Source organism: Acanthopagrus latus, chromosome 23 (assembly GCF_904848185.1).
Source record: "Acanthopagrus latus isolate v.2019 chromosome 23, fAcaLat1.1, whole genome shotgun sequence".
Classification (NCBI taxonomy): domain Eukaryota; kingdom Metazoa; phylum Chordata; class Actinopteri; order Spariformes; family Sparidae; genus Acanthopagrus; species Acanthopagrus latus.
The window spans coordinates 18,481,422-18,505,850 of NC_051061.1; the positions used below are offsets into that span (position 1 = coordinate 18,481,422).

Here is a 24,429-nt window from a genome sequence, read left to right on the forward strand (position 1 = left end):
AGCATCCACATTCACATTTTCCACCACTCCTGTTCAACATGCAAACATGACACAGAGCAAAATTAAAGCATCCTTTAAGCATCCTTTTCTCACACGCAGCAAGGCTCCGTGTGAAGCCTTCGAGCCCATTTCACAGTAGTCGCCACAATATCTGTGTGTGCGACCGTCTCCGATTCACCAATACCAGCTGAAATTCAAATGCAGGACGGGGTGGAACAAAAACAAAAACAAAAACAAAAAAAAAAAAGGTACAGAAAACAACCCCTAAAAAAACAAAAATTAAAGATAGTAGCAAAATAAGCCCCCAAGCACAGGCACTGGTCCAGCGTCTTACACCTCAATAGTGACCGTTCACGTAAGGAGGCAAAGGTGCAGTCGAGCTGGACGAGCGTTTTCAGGGACAAGCTTTTCATGAATCAAAAAAAAATCCCATAAAGTCTAACTCAGTGTTCGTAAAAAGAAAAGCCTGGAATTTAAAAATGAACTTCAGTGTATATTACAGAGGCTAACTGTTATCTATACAGATATTCTTAAACAAATATAAAAATGTTCTGTGTATGAATAAATAATCTCAGTGTGAAATGTAATATCTCTGTCCATGAATTAATAAAAAAACAAAAAGATCTGTACAAAATGGTCACTAATATATAAAACTGAAGAGATGATGACATTTTACAGTATATTATTTAATCTAGGCCTATATATATATCACACTTTTCTTCACAATTATAATATCATACACAAACATCTCACTTAGATATATTTATATATGTATATTTCTTCTATGTTTGAGTTCAAGTTTGCATGAGTTTTTCTGATTGCCAGGGGGCATCCTCTATGAGTGTGTCGTGGACGTGCCCTCTGAGCCTCCAGCCATGTTGAAATCACAGCCCACTAACACTTGTCTTTGGAAAAAAAAAAAAAAAGAAGAAGTTATTCCAGAGAGCACTGTCACGCAATTCTGGGAGGTTTCATCTAAGACTTAACTTGGGGAAAGCAGCCAGGCGTGAATACTTCCTCCCCAACACTCACCAGACGCAAATGCAGCAAATATAACTCGCAGAGTTATGGATTTGAGTGTGGAACGGCATGAGTAAGTGAATTTCTTTCATTTGACTTCACTCAATATGAAACCCAAGGCTTGAACCTGCCTGGCAGAGCTACAGAGCACCCAGGGTGAGTCTTAATTCACTGCGCTGTGAGCTTTGCAGTTGTGCACATTGTTAGAGCTCGGGGAGTGTTTAGTCAAATGCCACTGCTGCAACCTGACACAGTTTGTATTTCAAGTGCTGTTTTCATTTTTCCTGAAAAAAAAAAAAAAAGAAAAGGAAGAAAACGGAAACGAGACAAGGCCACAGCCTCTTCTTTGGGTAAAAAGTGTCGTTCTGTCGTTGCTGCTGATCTAATACTGTAACACAAGATCAACCGGGGAGATTCCTGGCAAGAACAAAGTCTTAGAGGCACTGGGAAAAACATGGTAACAGGTCCTTGCAGAGGCTTTTCTCAAAGGCAAAGAGCGCTGCCTCGGTAAAAGAGTGCTAATTACATATCGCACACACTGTTACTGTTCATGAATTGAGGCCCATCAAATTTTATCCTAAGATAACCTCCACACACCAAAGACAGAGCAAAGTGAGAGGGGCAGGGAAAGAACAGCCGCTTAATGGCTCCCTGACTGTCAGACCCTTCCTCTCATCTCTTTGGGTCTTTTATATCGCAAGCGCTCTCAATAGAGACAAGGCAAGTCAAAGCCGGCCTTATTAAAGTAGCCTTCAAACACACGTCCCCAAACTAATCCCCTCTCCTCAGGCTGTCCGACACTTTGACACCGGCCCCTTTGCACGTTTTAATCTCAACGCCACGAAAAAAAAAAAATCAGTTTCCACACAGTCATTCTAGCAAACGGCTGAAGGAAATCTCACTTCTTCTCTGTGTGTCCGTTCGACCTCGACACCTCCCCAGTGGGCAGCCTTAAGGCAATAACACAGAACAGGGAGCTTCAGGGGTTACACTTAGGGAATCACTGACAGGCCTTTGATGTGCTTTAAATAATAACTTCGGCCGCTGTCGTTAAGGCACACCAAAGGCCTAACATTCATAAATGTTTCATGTTTCAACATGCAGGTAATAAAACCAAATGAGGCAACAGCAGAAGTGGTAATCCAACAGTATACCAAACAGGCGGGGTGTATCAGGAAACATTTGTAGCTTTGTGCTTGTCATAGTTAACCAGATGCACAAGGTCAGAATTAGAGGAAGGGTCGTGTGTACGAGAGGAAACTGTGCTTTCTTTATTCTCCTCTCAGGAGTCAAACTACATCTGAATTGTAAAGGGGCAGCTCACCCCAAAATAAGACACATTTCTCCTCTTACCTGTAGTGCTACAGAATTTATCCATCTAGAGTTTGTCTTGGAGCGAGTTGCTAAGTTTTGAGATACTGGCAAAGGAGATGTCTGCCTTCTCTTGAGTATAATTGAACCAGATGGCACTCAGCTTGTGGTGCTCAAAAAAAAAAAAAAAATTGAAAAACTCAACAGCAATGACTCTTAACCAAGTAATCATGACACGACTACTCAGGATAATCCACAGACCTTGCTGTGAGCAGTTACATGTTGTTCTTTCTACCATATCACTACAAAGAAAGGGGGCGTGCACCTACTCATGGACGAGAGGTGTGTGCGCGTTAGCACCTTCGAAGAAACAATAAAAACTAATGGAGCTGGTGGTCTGCTGGACAGTTAGAGAGCAACAATGAATTTAGTGGTTAACCACAACAGAAATTAGTTAAGAATTAAATAGCTTATATATATATGGTGATATTTTCTAACAGCCAGTGTTTGTCTGATGTTAACAGGTTGTTTTCCTTGCAGGTGTTTTGTGAAACAAACAGCTGAACAAACAGCTTCACCAGTAAACATACCGACCTGTTCGGCTGTTGCAGCTGCAGTGTGAGGGGCGCGAGTGGAACAGCAGCAGACCAGGAAGGAGGCAGAAGAGGTCGGTGTGTACAGTTAATAAAATGACAGGAGAAACAAATATAACCAGGTCTATACCGGTTAACAAAGGCAACCAATCAAGCCATAAAAATGCTGAGCTACACTGTAATGGTAGCTAGCTTAGTTAGCTTTGCCTCTTGTCCATGAATAGATGCATCCTGTCCCTAGATGGATGGATAAACAGCACTACAGATGAAGGGAAATATGTATTTTTGATTTAGGAGTGAACTGTCCCTTTAATAGGTGCTGATATTCTTTATCTTATTTGAAATAGTGTCATAGACGCTGGAGTATGATCACTCTGCTGCAGGGAGAGATACATTTTGCTCCAGTTCAAAGAACGTATCATCTTCTACATGACTTTTATAACTTTGAAAGCTGCTTACCAGCAAATTAACTTTCGAGTTCAAAAGAAACATGAGTCCCAAAAAGAAACTACTTGATCTGTCACTCTGTAGATCAGGTTCCTTAAAGGGTGAAATCGTGTTCTGGTCCGTGTGGCATATTTTTACCAGAGTGCTCTTTATCACCGGTGCGACAGATGTGACTTAAAGATGAATCATCGCACAAGAAACAAACAAACAAAAAAAAACAAACTAGAAGAGTCTGTGCTTCTACAGTACAAACAGCTTGGCTTTACAAGTGCATGTGTGGCAGAATGTGTGTTATCACTGTGTGTGCTTGAGTCTTTGGGAAGGTTTTTTTTATGTCAGGTGCTAAAACGCCAGAGAGATGCTACAGCGGAAACATCCTGATTGTCATAATTAACTAGTCAGTACACATATACAGAAATTCAACATTTGTATACAATTCAACATTTTGCGTTTTTCCCTTCTGTTTGTGTGACTGTGCCTCCTGGTTCTATTCTATATAGAAGTGTGCTCCTCACTACAATGTGCTTTTTTTTTTTTTTTAAATACACTGTAAATCGAAATGGGACTTATTTTCTATAATCGCTCCAGTTTTTTTTGGTGCGAGGATTTAATTTTGTAGGGGATGCTCATAAATATTCAAACCATGTGACATGAATTCAAAGCAGACTGTCAGACAGCGCGGGTCAGAGATCGGGTAGTGGGGGACGATCATGTAAACTCGTTACACAGTGTGTACAAACAGAGGGGAAAATATAGCACCAGTTCAGAGATTAAAACACAGGTGATGCAAGAAAATCCACAAATGGCCTTTTTAACACAAAACAGTTTGAAACCACAATCATCACCTCGATATACTCTTATATTTTTTTTCTTTTTTCTGAGCAGCCTCGCAGTCTGTCAGGTGATGCAGGTAAGCGAGAGCAACATCATCCTGAACAGACGCAATTACTGGACTCACTTGGCGATTATTGCAGCTCCATTTTCAATGACAAAAGTCTTGAATTTTTACCTACTCCTCTATTGAGTGATGGTATAAATGAGACTGGCTACTGTCAGTAAATCCATCCAGACCACATCAGCTTATAGCAGGTTGGAGGGGAGGCCCATTTTGTGCACTCTCTATCTTGCAATCTGTCAGTATGACCGTCTGGGAGGACCGCAGATGTGAACTATGGAACAGAAGATTAAAAGTAGGAAACTTGTCCAAGAAGAAGATTGTGACTCCATTTACAATAGGGTAACTCTTGCCATGGGAATATGAAGACTCTGCATACTGGGTTGAGGCCAAAAGAAGATGAAGAAAAAGCCAAAAAGTCCTGAAAGAAAATGTGAGTCTTAAAAAAAAATAATTTAAAAAAATGCTGGAATTTTCCTTAATGTAGTCACTTTCTTTTTAATGTTCATGATGTGATGGTGCTTGAATTCTCCCATGACCTCCTCCTCCTCTTCATCAGTGGGAGCTGCCAGGGGAGAGGTCCTTATTCACAGGCTCGCTGCCAGCCTCCCTGCAGCTGTTGAGACTGGAGCTGTCAAGGCTACAAGCCCTGCTCTTGAGAACCGCAGAAGCAAGGGTGAGGGAACTCAAAGGGGTTGGAGAGGAGGGAGAAAGGGAGGGAGTCGGGGTGGTGGGTGAAGAGGAGGAGGACGAGGGGGTAGCAGGGGGAGTAGGGGAGGAGGACTGGCTGCTGGGCAGAGGCAACGAGGAGGCTCGCTGCTCACGTAGAAGGCGGTGATGACGGAGGGTGGAGGAGAGGAGCAGGGCCTCAGCATTCAGGCCAGAGGCAGAGAGGCTCGCCAGGAGGGCCTTCGCTTGGCTGGAGGAGGCTGTCAGGGAGGGAATTGCCCCCTCCTGGGGGTACTTTCTCAGGCCAGGGGCAAACGTTGCAGGAGAGGGCACTCGGCCTGAGAAAATACCAGTTTTGAGGAGGCAGGGCTCAATACTGCCACTGGTGCTGTGGGTCCCCAAGGCCTTCAGGTAGAGCAGGGACACAGAAGACAGGTGGGGGCAGGGGAGGTTTTCAGGGATCAAAGAGGAAATCATGAAAAATTAAAGTCTTAAAATTGGCTGGGCACTGTCCCCTGCAGCACCTTCCCTTACTATTACAGTCAAACATGCCCGTGCATGCATGCTTGCACGCGCGCACATCCTCGCTCACACACATCCACAAATGCACACAGATTGGGGTTCGGTGAGGATTTTGGAGAGAAGCTGATGAAGTAAAGTGGGGTGGGCGGAAGGATGTGTGTGTAGCTCTCTAGACAGGTGAAGAGGAGGAGGAGGAAGCTGAAGAGGCTGGACACGGACAGGTTGCTCACTGCTGCAGGGTCACGGGTACAGTAGGTGGGCAGGCACAGGTTCACACAGGGTGACGGGGTGGGTGAGGTTAGCCGCAGGAACAAGTGTCAGAAGAGACGTGTAGCGGAGGGGTGGGGGGGTGAGGGACGGGAAACAGAACAAGAGACAAACAAAGGAGATCGTTATTCAGGTTGATGTCAGCATGTGTGATGCAAGCCATGAGTCAGGCTGCCATCTACGCATGATGACTAAACCACTGATAAACACACCTTCTGTCATAGGGTGCAACACTAAGTGATACTGCTGATTCCACTGGTGTTGACCACCTTTTATTTTGACACGTTTTAATGACATTAACTCATTAAACCATGCAAAATATCCTGATGGACAGAAAGCATCACACGTGAAGTCCCTTCCTGTAATGCTGGAATGAGTCAGTAGATGGCACTGTTCCAACAGTAAGAGACTTGTGGGGAAACACATTTACAACAGATACTTGTCTCTCTTTTGCAGGTGGAGCTAAAATGAATGCACCTCACAGACACAGTTTGGAGAGAGAGCAGAGAGTAGACAGCTGGTGACAGAGTGAGATAAGAGCCAGAACGTGTTTTAAAGAGCCAAACTATACTGCTACTATACTATATACCAACACGTTTACACTTAAGGGAAGTTTTATTTACGTTTTTCATGAGAAGCAACAGGAGTGTTTGTTGTGGTGGCTCTTAAAAGTTCTGAAATGTGTTTATTCAGGGATTATGGGGATTAGTTCTGTGTGAAAGGAGAGCAGGTGTGCTAGTCTAGACTGCGCTGCTGGGAGGCTTTCACCTGCTCTGTTGCAGTTCCAGAGCCTGTGCTGCCAACCGTCCCCGGAGTGCGGGGCTGTTCCTTCTGCTTCAGGAACTCCTCTCAAGCCTGGCCGACACATTTATTCTGGTCTGTGAGTGCGGAAGAGAAGCCGCCCTTCATCTCATCCACCCAGAGCTGCCTGCCAAACGACAGCCTCCCAGGATGGGTCTTCACAGCACCCCACCTCGCGGCCGGCACCTTTAACTAGCCTGTTTTACCGCCAGAAGTAATAAGAGGCCAAATGGGAAATGGAAATAGGGTTTTGCGGCGTGAAAGTGATTCACATTGTCATACCCTCCTTGATCTGTGCCAAAGCAAACGGGGAGAAATTGTGGCTTTGAACTGTCTGTTCTTATCCAGCACATTGATTTGAAGGATCCCCATGCCTGAAATGCTCTAATACCTCTGAGTGAAGCTGTGGTGAGCAGACAGCCAGAGCACAGCGGCGCAGAGCACCATCACAAAGGCTCTGTTAATTTTAACAGCCGCAATTAACAAACACAGATACCGTCGGAGCCAGAACTGACAAAAAACCTGATGCTGTGAACATTAATGCCATTTTCATGCTCCAATAATCAAGTTTATTTGGATTTGCAGCGGCGTGTCTGGGAAGGTGACCCCGGGCAGCCTGGAAATCTACTCATTAAAACGTTTTAAATCTGATCTAAAATTCAGCTTTTGCAACCCCAAAATCGAAAATTATGACTAGCTGTTCATTCAGCCAGAATATTTTATCTTGCTGAAAATAAAAAAGCTGGGAATTGGCAAAACTTAACGCAGGACACACATGAAACCAAAAAGTGGTGCCAGTGCATCTTGTTTTAGCTGATTGCAGATGGTACCCAGTGAAGTCTTAAAATCTTTAGCTGTCTATCCAGCTGGCTTTCATAACATGTTAATATGCACAAGCTGCCATTCATCTAAACCGGTGGGAAATGTCATCATCATTGTGCGAATAATGCCATGGATGCTAGAGGTATTTATATATTTAGATTTATTCATATACCACCCGGGTTTGGAGGAGGTAGTAGACAACTGAGTGACTCTGGAGTGGTGCGCACCCTCTTCAAAATGCCTTAGAAATGTCAATTATCATTCGGCCGGAAAAAACAAAAGAGAAAACACCAACGGGAAATGGAGGGAGGGTAAAAGTTTGGGGTCACGTTTAGGGAATTATGTCCAGGAAAGGTTTAAGAGAAGAGAAGCCTTTACCTTCATCTGTGAGCCGAGAAGAAGAGAGGTCACCCAAGGTGGGCACGTCTGATAGTCAGAACAACAATATCAGTCAAAAGAGTGTGATTGAGGGTGAACTGTGAACCGTAGTGGCTCAAAAGCTAATTATTTTTAGATGACAGCTCAACATTAGAACATGGAATGTGGATTGGAAAAAAAAAAACTTCGTAGTAGCAGCTTATTATTTTTTTTAGTGGCAGTAATTAGAATTTATCTTCACACAGATCACGGACACTTAAGGGTTAAAAATCACAACTGATGAAGAGAAAACAGAGTTGGTGAAAGTTCTTAATCAGCTCTTAAAGCGAGCCATCCACCTTGATAATTTGATGAGATGAGCTGCGGATAATCAGCGTGTTTTTGCAGAGTTAGTCCATGCTCAGCTGTTTCATCATATTGAATTTTTTAAAAACGATTCAGCAGACAGTTTTTCTCTCTGACTTTAAAGACTTTTGGGAATCTGACCAAAAAGGGGCAATTTCAAATGTAACAGCTTGTGGGAACCAATGAAACAGTGCAAGATTCTCAGCATCGTGATTCATTAAGGATTGAGCAGGGTGCTAAAATATTTGCGTTGGTTTTATTCCCACCGATCTGATGCTGCAGTACACGGCACTGCATGGTTAACAGTTTACGGATCCCCAAAGTGTTCAATCTCAAATAAATTTTTTAAAAGACATAATAATTAATCGTGTGAATACATTGCACCAAATGTATAATTTTAGAAAAGATCAAAACTCATCTCATTATTATGTGATCTTATTTCCTCAGTCATTATCAGAATATCAGAATGTAATGGTACATCATTTTTATTTAATTATGTACATTTCCTCTCAAAGTAAAAGTCGGTCTTTTTTGCTCCAAAGATGATTTATAATTAGTCAGTTACTTTACACTCTCAGTGCTTCTTCAGGCCAATATAACATGCCCCCAAGGAAGCACAACAACTAGCGCCAGATCTACTGTGGCAAGCTAGCTTGTGTTAAGTAGGGCAAATGATGATGTTAAAGCTATGTTAATTCAGCCAACTAGAAGCTGCTGCGGTAAAGAAACACAGGATGCAGCTATTAAACCTCTTTAGCTTTTGAACTTTGTGAGCATCAATTATTTTTCAGCATCAACGTGAGAGAGCGAGAGAGCATCAAAAGTCAGTGTTAGCATTGTTAGTTAGCTCCAATTGGCAGGGAGAGAGTCTTTGTCTTTTGAGCTTCACAGCATTGTTTGCCTTTTTCTCTTTGGGTTCAAAATATGGTTGAGTAAATTAAATGAATCAGGTAATTGTGCTAGCTGCTGCCATCAACACGTTTTCCTCAATTATACACTAAATTATAGCCCAAGCTCAAAACCCCGCTGAGTGAGCCGACAAGGAGAATAGATTGAGTGGATGTCAGTCTCTGTGTCTTTGTTCTGAGTTAACAGTTGCAAGATACTTTCATAATTAACTGGATAAGATAGATATTTCCCTTTTCTTTTATGCCTTTTTACAAAATGTTTTTATATTTCATAATCTGAATTCATTTAATACAAATTTAATATTGAACACTTTGGGGCCCCATACAGGTTTGGATTGTGCATCTGCTTCAGTAGAATTAACGATGAGACCAATTGTCATAGAGATTGCTCAGCTCTCCAAACGAACATCCTTAGCTTGTGTTTTTGGAATGGGAAAATCTTTTCCAAACATTTACCTACTGGTTTACTAACGGACTACTTGACCTCTCAACTCCTTACTGCACCACATAGTTCAAAATGCAACAAAAAGTAAAAAATATTTTAAAAAACATACTGCGATACTTGATGATGCCTTTGTGCCTCTCGTGACTGAAACATAAGCACTGCATTTTGGGGGGATTTGACTCCCTGCAGAACAAAACATTGAAGCATGGAGGAGGTGTTTTGCCTTCTTCTCATCCAATTCTGACACCTGCCACAGCTGACAGTTTATTCTCTTGGTTAAAGTGAGACAGCTCTTTGTTTCTATTTGTTATTAGTCATGCAGTTGTGCTGTGTTGCCACCCTAAACAGTTTGGCACCGACTTCCCACGCTGACAATTAGCTTTGACTGTCCACTGTCCCTCTGAGGATAGTGCTTTCACACATACAGCTTCTCTTCACACTGACTGTTTTGAACACTTTGTGGACAAAGACAGTGTGTCGTGTGTGAGTGCCACACTGAAATAATGGGATTAATTTTGCTTTCAGTACACAAGTGTAGGAATCCACTCTGCCTTCAAAATCAGGGGCAAAGAGAGACACTGACGGGAGCAGAGTGAAAAGGAAAAAAGGGTGAGAGTAGATAAATTGCAGAGTACAGAAAGCGGAAGAAGGAAGGAGACATAAAAAATCGGAAACATGAAAGACTTAATGGTGGGGAAATGAGAACTTTCCTCTTCATCCTGAATAATCAGTGATTGCCAGTGACTCAAGGGGCGATTATTGCACAGCACCGCAGAGATTCCTCCCAATCTTCCTCGGTCTGAGGCGGCCAAAGTGCCATTACTCTCCCCATCTCTTCAATCTCTTCCTCTCTGCCTAACACATTCATTTGTCTGCAATCTTCAGGACTGAATTTGTGTCTGAATGCTCTGTCGATTTCTGCGGGGCTATGGAGGTTTATTTTCACTTCACTGCTCCTGTTATTTTTCAAATTACATTGACATTAAGCTTTTTTTTTCTGCCCCTCCTGTGCACTGGCATGGTGCAAAAGGAAAAAAAAAATCTTCTCTTGGCTTTACTGGACTGACATGCTTCAGCAGTTTAATTTCTTCACCTCCAGAGGCCATTGAGCATCCTTATGTGCAAGCCTGTACCTGATAACACTAAAATGCAGGCAAATTAAAACCAAGAAAAAAAGACGTAGAGCCTCGACCAGGGAAAATGTGTGACAACAAATGTATAGATAAAGGTGTCAGGAGATGTTCGCAGGTTTTCTGAAATTTAACTTCAGTCATTTTAAGTTATTCCCGTCAGACTGAAATATAAAAAGTTATAGACTTCAACAATATTTTGTGTTCCCTAAGCTAATTTGTCATCTCATTTGTTTATGGATAAAGATGCCGCTATGCAAAGGTGTTTTTATATATTTTAATGGGTTTATACACTATAATTAGAGATAGCTTAAGACTTTCAGACACAAAAACACAGTTTATGTAATTGAGGCACTAATCCTCCTCTCCTGTAACCTGTTCGACACACATCTCTCTGTGGGACAAAAGGCCTGCGGAGGATTCCTTTGATCTATTTCAACAAAGCCATGGTAATAAGACCTGCACAATAAAGCGCCGTCAAACAATTCACCATCATTAGCCTGAAACTGTTTTTAAATTCAGATAATTGCGGCCACTGAATAAGCTGATATATTTAAAAAAAACAAAACAAAAAAAAACCTTGTGTGAAATGTAAGCTGAGGAGCGGAGCACGATGGGGATGTGCAGAGGTTCTGTGGGGCAAAAGAGGACCGAGTGGAGGTGAAGAGTGATGGTGATTTATGCTGGAAGGGCTGCATGGCAATTCTGCAGACTGACAGCTTGCAGAGGGTTCAGATGCTCTCTGAAGGTGTGTAAAGGTTCGCCCACCTTTTAAAGGTCCAGTGTGTTGGATTTAAAGCCCACCTCTAGTCAGTTTTTTGTCCTATTAAATGGTCGACATACTCTCTGAAATGGAGAATGGGGGTATGGTTTATAGTAGTACATGTGGCTGATCAAAATTGTCAGGAAAGGACTATGAAAAAACACAAAAATGCCAAAATACACTGAGGGGGCTTTAAGGGAATCTATTGACAGAAATGACAAAAAACATATTCAAAATTGTGTTTTTATTAGTGTATAATCACCCAAAACTGAGTAAGTCCACCATTTTGCACCACTTTATACAACTAAATCCGACACACTGGACCTGTAACACATTTCTATATGAAGAAAAAAGTTAAAAACTCCACGTCCAAGAAAGAATATTCTGTCCAATCTTTCTTGATTTATAGCCGGCACAGATCATTGCCTCTTTGCCCCAGATTCAGAGGGCATAATAAAATGCAAGGTCTTTTTTATTTTTTTCATAATTGCCATCTTTACTTTTATGAAAATCTTTTTTCACCCCTTTGTTTAATAAGTGAGAACGGTTATGGCCTTGGGTGCCATCAGCAACAAAGGAAACCAATACTGAGAGTGTCTGGAAAGTACCGTACAGTCCCGTCTGCACAGGCGCTGCAAGATCAAGCGTGCATTGCCCCCAGAGGGCTAAATATAAATACGATACCTGCTGCTGGCCCTGGGTCTTCAGGAAGTCCTCTCGTTTGCCACTCTTAGTCTTGTCTGTGCTGTTCTGCTGCAGGTGCTTCAGTTTGGAGGCAGCTGATGACTGGAGAACCTTGCCAATGCTGGTATGTCCTCCCTGAGAGGAGAGGAGAGGAGAGGAGAGGAGAGGAGAGGAGAGGAGAGGAGAGGAGAGGAGAGGAGAGGAGAGGAGGGAGGAGAGAGGAGAGGTGTGAATCAGACAATGTTCACACAGTACATGATCGCACATTTAATTTCTCCTCTTCAGTGCCCTTAGTTTACGCCTCCGACACACATCAACTCAGAGTGCAGAGTTATAGCATGTCTGTCTCCCGAGACCAATGAGGTTTTTAAGATCAGAGCTTGTAGCTGATAAAACTGAACAATACACTTCAAAGACTTTCACCGTCGCTCAGCAGAAAATGACAAAGACGGGAATATATAAACTCAGCATCAAAACTGACGTTGCGTAGCCTAGCCTCACCGCAGGATCCGTGAGACAGTGTGCTTAATGATCTTTCCTGCTGAGCTACTCTGTCGACTGTCTCTAATATGCACAAAAACAAATAGATATTCAGTCAGCTTTCAGTCCAGCTGTGCTTCTTGTGCACACAGAGACATTAGATGAAAAGAAAACTAATAAAAGATTAAAGGCAGTCACGTCAAATGGCAATCTTTTTCTGCTACAGAAGTCCAAGGCAAAAACACCTGGAAACCTCTTCCTTTTATTCTTTCTTCTCTTGATATGAAGCTGAACGTAGACATAAAATATACAATACATTTAATGCATGATGGATACATCCATATTCTAAGGTGCTAATTAAGAACTGAACTATTATGGGGTTTGAAGGCATACCACTAGTCAGTGTAAATTAGGTGAGTAACAAATGCCAACATTGGACAAGAGTTCATCATGTTGAAATAATGAACGTGGTTGAAGTTGGAGTGATGAAATAATGTGTGAAGACTCTGTAATCCTCAGCCATGCCCATGGGAATATTCCCTGGTTCTACATCAGAGGGCTGAAACTCACCATGACAGTGTGACTGTCAAGTATTGCAGTCCTGCCCTGAGTGGGAGCCCACATTCAGAGCCAAAGGGAATACTACGCAACCTGTCAAGACATCTCACTGGAGTGGCAGCTGACACAGGAAGTCTTTTGATTAAAACTAATCTTTCATTGTGTTACGGTCAACTAGAGGTCACTCGAAAGTGGGCTACTCGCAATATCTGGTAATAGAGTTCAACAAGTGGTCACCAGGTGTTATCAAGAAGTGTATTAGAAGTGATTTTTGGCTTGGGTATAGATACATTTACGGTCTCCTTGATGCTTTTATGTCTTAATGTGCTCTGAAAAGACAAATTCACCAAGTAACTCTTGATGTGTGCACAGTGCGTACAATATGTGTTAAACCAATCTCTGAGAGAGAGAGTGAATTTAAGACAGAACAGACAGGAAGACATCATTTTCAGCGCTGACAATTATATATGAGAAACAGGAAAAGGAAATTAGATGTATTTGTATGATCTATGTGTTTATTTAACTGTCCATTTGACAAAACAAAAAGCAAAATTGGCTAGATATACAGGCAGAAACAACAACTCTGGGCTCAGCAGGACAGCAGCTCCAGCACTAATCACAGAACGTACAAGTATGAGGGAAGTCTGTTGTCTGTCCCCTTTGCATATTTTCAATTTCAAAAACAATCAGATGCTGATTTAGTCAGGGAGCAGACATCAGAAGCTTGAAAGTGAAGATCCAACAGTCACGCAGAGAGAAGCAGTGAGGAAAGGAAATAGAGCATGCTGTGTCAGAGCAGGATTCTGCACAGCAGGTGTAAGAAATGAACCTGGATCGATGCTGGGCTCAAAGAGGACGGCTTGGGTGGGACTGGAGGCTTCATGGTCTCCGAGGTCGGGCTGCCTGTCGTCTGCACAGGAGTGCCTTTGTTGCATGTCTCAATGTAGAGCTGCTCTGCAGTTGGATGGCCACTGAGCTCTATCAAGGTGTTCTCCAGTTCACGTATTGTCTCCTCCAAGCTGTCCAGCCTCCTGTAGGTGCTGTGCCTGATATCATCTCTCATTTTCCTCTGGTTTTGGTTGGACAGACTGTCAACAGAGCTGGCTGACCCATCGGGCAATGTAGTTGTATTTACTGAATGCTGCTGTACCCCAGGAATTGTCTTGATTTCAGTGTTGTGGTGAAGTGTCAGCACCCTGTCCCCTGTCTCTATGCCTCTCCTCAGAGCCTCTACCAGGGAGCTCTGCTGGCCTGAGGGGAGGGAGGATTTTATTCTGGGTTTGGGCACCGGCTTCGATGGCTGCAAAAGGGAATACAGCCGCCTGTAGACCTGACTGACGGTTTCTTCCTCCATGAAGAGCACCAGGAGAGGCCGGTCCCTCAGCTGGACTTCAGAGACTTCTTTAGTCTGTGGTGAGACAGTCAGTGTGTGTAAAGCCTCTCCTGTAATCCTGCTGATCTCCTGGGCCTCCAGAGGAGACATCACCCTCACCTCCAGCTCTGTCAACAGCAGGGCAACTTCCTCTTTAAAGCAACACTGCTCTCGCTGTGGCTGAGGAGAGCTTCCAAATGATTCCACTTGTTTTGAAATTTGAGTCTGGTAGAGGGTGCAATGACTAGTACAGTCTTGTGATGGAATTTCATTTTCTAAATCTCTGACAGGATCCTCTGAGGCAGTTGGAAGACACTCTGTCAACACGATGTGGGGGACAGGAGAGAAGTTCCTTCCCTATAAGTGAGGAAAGCACTTGAGGTTTAAAATTAAACACAGTGAAGTGGTCTTAGCTTTAGCACAATCCAACAACTTCCTGGGCGAGAACACTGCATAATCATACAACAACGGAAAAAAGAAAGAAACAGTGAGCGATTTTATTTACTTATATGTAAGTCTAGATAACTCACTCTTGACATAAGTATCAGTATGTAAACATGTGTGGGCTCCCTACGGTTTCCTCTGATGTATTTCCTGTGGGATCTGTCACATGCAGCTCTCTCTCAAGTCGAGAGCAGTCCACAAAGGCACTTACATGCAGAAAAACACCACCACATCAACCTTAACACCACAGCAGAAAACACTCTTTCGTTCCTGTGAACGACTGATACAGTCATAACACTAGTGTTACTATTTTTACGACTAAACTCTAAACTCATTTTCAGTATAGTTAGACCAGAAGCAGCTGCACTTCTGCTCCCTTTTCTCTCCGACTGCAAGCTGACACATTATTTGAAAAGGCTTGGTTGAAAGAGAAAAAAACTCTTCATTCTGCATATTCATGCTCATGTCTGTGGTTAATTCACTGGTAAGGAATATTATCTGCTGAAGGGAGGGTTTGTGAAATGTGTCAGCTTGAAGAGATAGAAGGAAGGCATGAGTGGGTCTGATTGCAGGTCGAGCTGTAACTGGTAGCTCCTGTGTGTGGTAGAGAGGAAGACGAAAGCAGACATATGTTTAACAGGGTACCAATCCACAGCACTCAGAGTGTTACCTCTGTACCTGAGGCCTCAGAGGGCCACAGGCTCAGTCTGCTCGGGGGAACACTTTTCCTGCTGCAGGGACTAACAAGCATGGGAAGGGGAGAGGGCAGAGTGAGCCTGAGCGGGGCTCTCTCAAACAGCTGCGGAGGGAAAAGGGGAGGTTCAGAAGCTGTCAATTCCAAGACAGAATCACAACAATCCAAGTCAGTTATTGTTGACTTTTTGTTCCATCAAATTTCAGGCAGGCCATCTCAAACACAGTCCAAGCAGCCATCAGGGTCCATCTGTCTGGCTGTGATCTGTGAGCCCTGGGTGATGATGTGTGTGACTGAGCAGTATGTGATCTCTGGGCTCTCCCAGTGCCAGGGGCAGGGGGACATATGGCACCTGCTGCTTGAACATGTGGTAATGATGGTGAGCATGTCTGCTTGTAAGAGTGTGTGCGCACAAAAGCCAGAAGCAGATTGTAACATAAATGATAAAAAGAGCCATTGAACAACAGCCCACTGAGGATTAAATCAACATAATGCACAACCCATGTTTTAGTTTACCTCCAGCTCAGCAGCAATTTTATCCTCCTCTCTTTCCTCCTTGTCCCCCGAGGCGAGTGTGGGAGGTGTAGATGCAGGACGAGGGTTTTCAGACACAGCCCTCCTCAGTTTCACGTGAGGCTTCTGGGCTTCAGTCTCTTCAGATTCAGACTTCTAGGATCAGAAAACATAAAAAAGAGATTTATCGTATCTGACACCAGTGTTCTGACGATGTTTTGATCTGACCACAATGGTCCTTAGGTGTACAAAACAACAGATCACCTTCTCTTTATTAGGATGGACTAACCTTTATACTTTTTCCAGGAATGAGGGGCTCCCCGCTGCGGCTGGTCATACCTGGAGAAGACGGGAAACTACGTCTAGGTGGCGGAGGAGGAGGAGACTTGGAGGGTTTCTCTGTGCGATACCGTGGTACTGTCAGCTCATCTGGACAAAAAAAAAAAAAAAAAAAAAAAAGAAATTCAGACATCCTGGGAAAGGAGTTACACTTGCATAATACGTCCACAGTGATCTTAGAACAAGCCATGATGCATCTGAAGGCATTACATGGAGTATTATGTGAGTTCTTTTATAAGCGGTAAAGTCGTGACTGAAGATAGTTCAGGAGTCTTTGTCAGAGGATTTATTGAGGCTTGATCCGGAGGAACAGTGTGTACTGCCAGACCAATTCTGAAGGCCACTTCCTGAACGGTTAGCTCTTATCAGACCTGTGAGACTCAGTGGTGTCCAAATCAAGTTACTCTTCTCTCTTCTACAATGTCTACAGTATCTCATGTTATTGTTAAGAAAGGGGCAGATAATGGGAGCTTCACTTCTTCCTGGCTCATCGCTTGTGTTTACTTATATTGCGTAACAGTGTTCGGAAATCAATCTAAACAAGAAACTATACTTACACGTTATCCTAAGTCCCATTATGTGATTGTTCTGCCACATGTAATAAGATTATATAGAAGACAACCTGCCCGTCTGTAAGAGTCTGGAGGAAGGTATATCATATATAATGGCCTTAACTGCTTTGGAGACAGAGGTGGTGCAGTTAAGACCAGTGGCCTAACCAGTCCCACTTAGAAAAGATGAACTAACTCCAAAACAGACTGTGACATTTAACCCCTATCATAATGAAGGAAAATTCTCTCATATGGAAAATCTGCTTACTATCAAGTGACTTACTGCATTGCTACTTCTTAAAATTCAAACTGTATCTCCAGTTTTGTCTCAGTCTAGGGAACATTTTCGTGAGAAAATCAGATGACCTCCAGGGCTTTTTAAAGTATTTTGAAACTAAATTAAGTTAAAAATGCATGGTTACCCTGAAAACAGCACAGTTTTTCTAAGCCCTTTAAGGAGTCAAATCTTTTACAAAGATGCATAATAATGATGCAGACTGCAGCGCTCAACTTTCCATCTTACCAGAGCCACGCCTGGATCCTCCCTCTTTTCCAGAAAGCTTGTGCTGGGGCTTATTAACGCGGTGCTCTTGGGTTGCTGCCCCCATCTGGAGGTTCTGGGAGGATGGTGTGTTGGAGGAGGGCTTAATCTGCTTGGCAGCAAAGTCCAGATCCGGAATAGCCTTCATTAACTCAGCCTGGGTCTCCTCCAGCAACCGGTTGATGTCCTGGGCGCTGTACTGTGTCAGACTGGCTCGCTTCTCCTCCCAGTCCCGCTCTGCTGCCTGTGAAGTGAAGAGATGGATCTAAACACTTTAACTCACAGCCAGTGTAGTGTTGCAGTGCTGATGTAGCTACACTGTGATATGATTTGCGGGCAGTGTAAACAGAGAAAGAAAGGGTGAACAAACAGCAAAAATAATTCCTACCAGTCGAACTTCCACAGACAAAGCTTTGTCAGCAGCAGAACGGCGTTCCAGCTCCTCCAAGGCTTTGCCCTTGTGGGGGACAGGAGGATGATTGTCCTTGTGAGGGTTCCCGTGGCCACGGCTGAGACTGGAGTGGGGGCTCCAGTTGGACAGACTGTTGCCTCCCCCAAGGTCATTTATGGTGAGTGGTGGGCTGGTGGGGATGTCAAAGTCTGAAAACTTTCTCAAGTCGTCGTTGTGCTTTGATGAAGGATTGGAGAAGTCTTCCTGCTTCTTCCACACCCCTTCATTCGCTTGTCTGGGAAGATGTGGAAGATGAATTCATTAATCAACTATTTGAAATGGAACACAAACTAAAACATCAATTATTCATGACTTGAAGGGAAAACAACTGTTGCTGTATGCCAAAAACATCCAAAAAGCTCAAAACACTGTGAAGGGCGCAAACCTCTGTCAATACTGAATATTTCTCGAACTCCCTTTTACCCATAAAGATGAGAAAAACATAAATGTGTTGAGCTCTTTTGAACACCGAGGTTAATTAAATCAGAAAGTAAGGTGCTTTCTGGATGCAAGACTGATTGTGAGATAGACGTTGCTGAAGGGCACATCTTAAAGGCCCACACTCAGCATAAAATGAAAAGGTCTTTATTTATGTGATAGAAAAGAGCCCTCATCACACAGTCATAATGCCAAGTGGCCACATTAATATGGCTGCTTGAATGCACCTTTCAGGACCTTTTGTTCCGACATACATTATGATTTTAAATAATCTCTGGGTCTCTCATGGTCACTGGTTTTAAGAGCTTTGGCTTCAAACAATAATGTTTTATGGCGGAAGTCTCTGATCTGAATCAACAACATCTAATCAATTTTCCTTGGACAGAGGCCTGTCTGTCCACCACGTTTTATGAAAATCTATAATGTTCTGCTGACACACAAACAAAGCGGGGTGAAAACATAATCTCATTGGCAGAGGTACAAATAGAAAAGCCTTCCGCAGATTGATTACAAGGGGGAAAGTTTTTGTGTCAGCTAATGTTGGTCATAATTCACTGCAAGTGTATTTATCAGACGAAGGCATTTACATCAGTACTTACAGCATCACTTGTAAACTTTTCAATGACCAAGGAAATGAATAAGAATTGTCACAATGTGTCTTGCATTAACTGTCATATATAGCATAAAGGTTCTGATGTATGGTCGCTCTCAAGACTCATTTATGTTCAGATACGGATACGGACTAAGCCTTCTGTCTGTTCAGTGCATTTATTTTGTCCGTATTCCTGCACATTTTCTGAAAGCTTAGGAATAGGGACCAATGGAGCTGTACATCTGATAGTCAAGGGCGGCAGTGTGGCCAAACGTTCATGAGCGACACAACCAAAGGACAAGAAGAATATGTTTTAAAAATGGTGGAACTTTTTGAGGGGAAGTTATGCGACAGTTGTTTGGACAGTTGCGAAGGATGAGTGGACGACTCCGCCAGACCGATTTTACTCTGAGCAACCCCCTGTAGTGGTTGTATTGTTCAACATCAATACAATAAAGGATGCACAGACATATCTACTTCAAACATAAAGGGAGGAGCATTAAAAAGCCTTCAGTCAGAGCAGATTCATACTTGCGCATGGCGGCGAGGGTGTCAGTTATAGTCTTGCAGCGTTTCAACAGGGCATCAAGCCTGTGTGGCTCCTCTTTCAGGAATTTTACAGCCTCCACCTCCACCCTGAGCACCACCCGCATCTTACTCTGCAGGCCTGGGAACTGATCTGCAGGAGAGAGTAGAAGAGTGACACAGACAAGACTATGTTCCCACCAAACAAATTGATTCTTCTCGTCAAAGCCATTTGTTGTAATCAAACAAAACATTTTTGCGCTGCTTTAAATGGTCAGGCAGTTCATTAAGACAATGAACTATCTGAGCAATCTGAGACTGATTAAATGTTTGACAGACTAGCTGTGGGTGACTAAAAGATAATCAGTGCCTTGGTGAGTAATCAGTGCATTATAAACTGTCTGCCAGAGTAAGAGACTGCATTTTCTGTTTTGTGTACAAAATGTGAAATGTGCCAGCGTGACTCACTTTTCAGCTCTGTGAGAGTTTCTCCCAGCTTTCTCAGAACCGTGGCCTTCTCCTCCAGCTCCTGCACTGTCACCAGCTTGTGGTTGACAGACGACTCCTTCTGGATCTCTTCCACGGATTTCTCCAGGTCACTGAGATGGAACAGACAGAAGGCTGAGCACCCAGGATTCCTCAGCTACACTTAAATTTTTACTGAATATTTATCTCAGAATTATGCCGTTTGAGTTTGGTTACAACTTCTGCCAATAAACTGTCTCTAAATCAACTGGCAGAGATCTGGACAGCTGAACTGGAGGAGGACGGATGGACGGGTATTTACAAGTTTTAGGCAACAACTGAAGGAAAAAGTGGAGTGGAGAATCTATACAAATGAATTTGTTTAGCTTATCTTGAATGTCTCTGCTCTAGTCAGATCTGTGTCACATAAATCTGCCTTAAGTTACATAATGGATCAAAGTTCCATGTATAATAAACCAGAATTAATTGGCCATTAGCCCGGCTAAGCAACAGATATTGATTAGTAGAGATCATCTAACAGTTCAACCAATTAGTCTGCAATCAAAATGCCACTCCCGGTGATTCAGTAACTCTTCTGCCGCTCAGAGAAAGATCCAGGAATCATTACCACAGTGAACATTTCCACATATGAGACAGATGCAAGTTATCTGATTATTAAATCTCAAGGTAGCTTTCAGCTCTTGATTTTGCCGCCACTTCAATTAGCTGCTGGACTGTCTCATACCTCAGATCTTAATAAGCATCTTGCTCAGTGCCTGGCTTAATTACAGTTACAATTTCATCCTACCACTGTGTCTCGCTGTACGTCTTCTAATTATAAAACAGATATGAACTTTGTCATGTTTGAAGCAATTATGAAATATGTGATTAAAGCTCATTTAGAACCGGATAACTGTCAACTTGTATATCTAATACACTGACTAGAAACCACTCATATTGGTTAAAATTACACAATTTATCAAAATATTTGAAATCGCAACAAGGACATGTGGAATGTCCAAATTGCACAGTGATAAAACAGCTTTATAATGATGCATCATAGAGCTGCAGATACGCACTGGCCAACAAATCATGCTCTCAAGGTGTAAGGAAACAAGTTTGCGTGGTACAAACCCAAAAAGATGTCACATCATCCTTATTTTTATAGTTTTCTTTAGTAAAAGTGAAAATTGTGGTCCAAGAAATGATCATTCCAACTGCTTGTGATTCATATCCAAGTGCAATATCTGTCCAATTAATCAGAATGTGATTTGTTTTTTGACATATGAAGCAGTCTCACACATGTTTTTCTTTTGTCGTGTGCTGCAAGCTGGTCATTTATGTTAGCTGGCTCCATTTGATATTCTGCTAATTTTCAGATACATAATTATATTTTGGGTTACGACTGTCGACAGCACTGTATTCCCCTCCGTCTTAAATCACATTTTAGTTCCTGTCTCTTTAAGGGTGCCCCTCCCAAATACACAGTCTGCTCTGATTGGTCAGCTCACACAAGCCTGAGCCAAAAAATGCATACTAGGTCTCCTTTAAGCAAATCGTCTGCAGGTTTGTATGGGAAACCAAGAAAGACAAGGAAGGTCTTATTTATCAGCTCACATATGGCCAAATAAAAGTGATTAATACATGCAGACTGTTACATAGAGCTCTTTTAACAATGTTTGGACAATTATTGATTAAAAAACAAAAGGCGGAATTAAACAGCAGCGTACTGTTCTACAATCACAGCTGAACAATTTAACTAACTGGAGCTGCTGGATGATGAGCTCCTCCTCGTTGAGGTACTTGAGTCTCTCCTCCTCCACCAGGAGGCGCTGTCTCTGCAGAGGATCCTCCTGCTTCCTCAGGGCGTCGGCCACGCGCACATTCAGCTCCGCCTCTGTCCGCTTCAACAAAGTTCGCACTGAATCCTGATTCTCCAGCTGCACACACACAAACATTCAAACACAATGATACAGATAACATGTTTTGCTCTTACTTTAGCAGGGCCTGGAGCACACTTCGCAAGTATTTGTGAATTATTTGTATCATTGTTAACCTGCTAGCCTCATTAGAATAGCTTGTTGAAGTTGTGAAATCTGCTACCATCGCAGCAGAACAACAGGCCAGCTTTCCAAAACAGACCAGTGATTGACAGCTACTGCACATTTTGTTTTCCTGTCCTTGAGAGGTCAGACAGTATGACCATCTCTTGTTATGCCAGAAGATCACGTTGCTCTGTCCGTGACTGTGCTTTGCACTCTATTGCTTGTTAAATTTTTTGCACTGGTGGTTCCCTCAGTGGTGTGTGTGTGTGGCACGTGTGTGCAACATTTCCTCAAACACAGAGATGCCCTGAGGAGAACGAAGGATGCCCATGACAGAAGCACTGAGTGTGAACTCGGCTCCCTCTCAGTGTGATGAATGGAATATTTTACAGGACTGCTGCATGTAATACAACTCCCTGAGATGAAAGCACCTGCTAAGCAAGAAAAATTAATAATTAAGCAGCCTTATGTTCCAGGTCTTCCAGGAAGACAACAATATCATGTACATTTAAAATTACCAAGTATTCCTAATTATACTGCAGCAGGCAAACACAGTGAATATGATAACATATTCTAAAAATATTAATATATCCAGAAAAATACATTTTTAGTTTTTTGTTTTTTTATCTTGCAGCTCTGTGCTCCCTTTCTCCCAGCTGCCTGTCTCTACTGCACGCTCGCTCTGTATAATTCATGAGCCACATGTAAAATTTAAGCCCCTGGCCATCGCCATTGGCAACAACATGGGTCCAGGTGCAGAGGTCACACTTGGGCACACATACAGGTAAACAGCAAACTCTCCTTTCTCACATGTTTGCCTCTCTGTCTTACTGCTTTACCAGTTCAAGAAGCCCCTGTGACTGCAGTCAGGGAGGAAATAAAAGCACTGCATGCCAATCATCTGTCACTCCCGTTCCTCCTTCTTTCTCTTTTCCCCCTCTCTTCAGCCACTGAAAGCATTTAACTCAGCATCTCTTCCTGACTCCTCCTACAGTAACCATGGCATCGCTCACATCGGAGATAAATGGAATAAATTAGGTGCTCATCTCCACATTTCTGTTAACCCTTTTCATCTGATATGCATCATAACACTCAGTATCTCTATAAAATACCAAGCAATGTGAGCTGAGCTTTTTATCTTTCACACATTCAGTGTCATTATGGGATTAAAGATACAATGCCCTCAATGTGTCACACAGCACAGTTATGTGGATGTGCAGGTATTATTTACTGTTGGTACAGTATTGAAGTGAAGATCAAATAAACATCAAAGCCCCTGCGCTCCTACATACATGTGCGTTACACATTGTACAGTGTGAAGTACATCTCAAAAACATCATGAAGAACATCTAAATTTCAAACACTGGAGATGAGTTTGGCTGTTGGCTGCCACTAACAACGAGCGGACCTCCGCACCAAAAGCAAAGCACATATATCGCGCATAATGTGGTCTGTCTTCATTTGTATGTCAACAGTGAGCGAGGAGGAAACCTGAAAAGAGTCATCCTCAGCCCAGCATTCAGACAGATCAACATTATGCTAAATGATTCACTGAAAATGACTGGATTCATCTCAACCTGTTGGCACACTTACTCCAGATAATCAGCTGTACAAACTGTAAACACCCTTCGTAGGGACTACCAGTGACTCACAGTTAACGTTCAGGCTGTGGATTACACGGAGCAAATATTGTTGAGTCCCCCATCTTATAGGTGTGGAGGCAGAAATCTCTGGGAAGCCTGTTCGTTCATGATTTGTCTACCTTTCCCTGCTGCTTGATGTTCTGTACTTCTTTCAACAAAGTTTTCCATCAAAAGCTGGCAGTTATAGACGTTGCCAACAGCTGTCTGCTCCATACGCCTGCACACACAGACTGTCAGGTGGCTTTCTTTAAACACGTAATATTGCTGTACACGATACTGGGACCTTTTTTAAACATCAATTGTGTTAGAGCTATTTTTGTGTCGATTTAAAATTACATTGTCATAGCTTGTTAATTCATTAATCTGTAATCTTTCCTTCTGAACATGAATTGGTGTCAAAGTAATGTGACTAATCTGATGATGATCAGCTGTGATAGAAGGAAGGGATTGGATTGAGTCTTCAGTAAACAAGTTTAGAAGGGGGTGTCTGTGCAGTCTTTGACCTCATGTTAGATGTAGAAGTGATAATAACTCAGCCAAATGAGGGACTTTTCGACTATCAAACACGTCAGTCAAGAAGCGCACAGGTTAAAAAAATGTTCAATGAAGAAGACACAACAGTTTTTTTACTCATCCTTTGCTGGGAAATTACATTTATCAGTTATGTTTTCATACTGTGGAGGATTAATTTATAACCGAGTGCTGCTGTTTAGATTTTATGAAACCGGACTCTTAAAGGGGGAAAAAAAGTTTTCCTTGCCTCTACTGACACAAAGGA

At 42.7% G+C, this 24,429-nt stretch overlaps 2 protein-coding genes across 10 annotated transcripts in view; both read right to left on the reverse strand.

The window, feature by feature from the left end:
• Positions 1 to 4,821: 4,821 nt before the first annotated feature.
• Positions 4,822 to 5,412, reverse strand: LOC119013796 (putative protein TPRXL). Its single transcript, XM_037088634.1, has one exon. The coding sequence runs from the start codon at positions 5,410 to 5,412 to the stop codon at positions 4,822 to 4,824; it is 591 nt and encodes a 196-aa protein (XP_036944529.1).
• Positions 5,413 to 5,415: 3 nt separating this feature from the next.
• si:ch211-278a6.1 (SRC kinase signaling inhibitor 1) overlaps positions 5,416 to 24,429 on the reverse strand; it is a 112,338-nt gene continuing 93,324 nt past the window's right edge. For 5 of the 9 annotated variants that reach the window (XM_037087966.1, XM_037087968.1, XM_037087969.1 and 2 more), the window contains 11 exons: positions 21,728 to 21,903; positions 19,967 to 20,097; positions 19,505 to 19,652; positions 17,881 to 18,178; positions 17,475 to 17,736; positions 16,351 to 16,490; positions 16,065 to 16,217; positions 15,525 to 15,653; positions 13,868 to 14,767; positions 12,001 to 12,135; positions 5,416 to 5,689 (listed from right to left, as the gene is read on the reverse strand). In XM_037087966.1, coding sequence (XP_036943861.1) covers positions 5,684 to 5,689; positions 12,001 to 12,135; positions 13,868 to 14,767; positions 15,525 to 15,653; positions 16,065 to 16,217; positions 16,351 to 16,490; positions 17,475 to 17,736; positions 17,881 to 18,178; positions 19,505 to 19,652; positions 19,967 to 20,097; positions 21,728 to 21,903 — 2,478 coding nt within the window. In that variant the 3' untranslated portion in view covers positions 5,416 to 5,683. The remainder of the gene's footprint in view (positions 5,690 to 12,000; positions 12,136 to 13,867; positions 14,768 to 15,524; positions 15,654 to 16,064; positions 16,218 to 16,350; positions 16,491 to 17,474; positions 17,737 to 17,880; positions 18,179 to 19,504; positions 19,653 to 19,966; positions 20,098 to 21,727; positions 21,904 to 24,429) is intronic. The other 4 variants (XM_037087973.1, XM_037087972.1, XM_037087970.1 and 1 more) reach the window with 3 other exon arrangements.

What these genes read in the sequence shown, in the direction of transcription:
- LOC119013796 (XM_037088634.1), bottom strand. Translation starts at nt 5,412, where the DNA reads ATGATTTCCTCTTTGATCCCTGAAAACCTCCCCTGCCCCCACCTGTCT.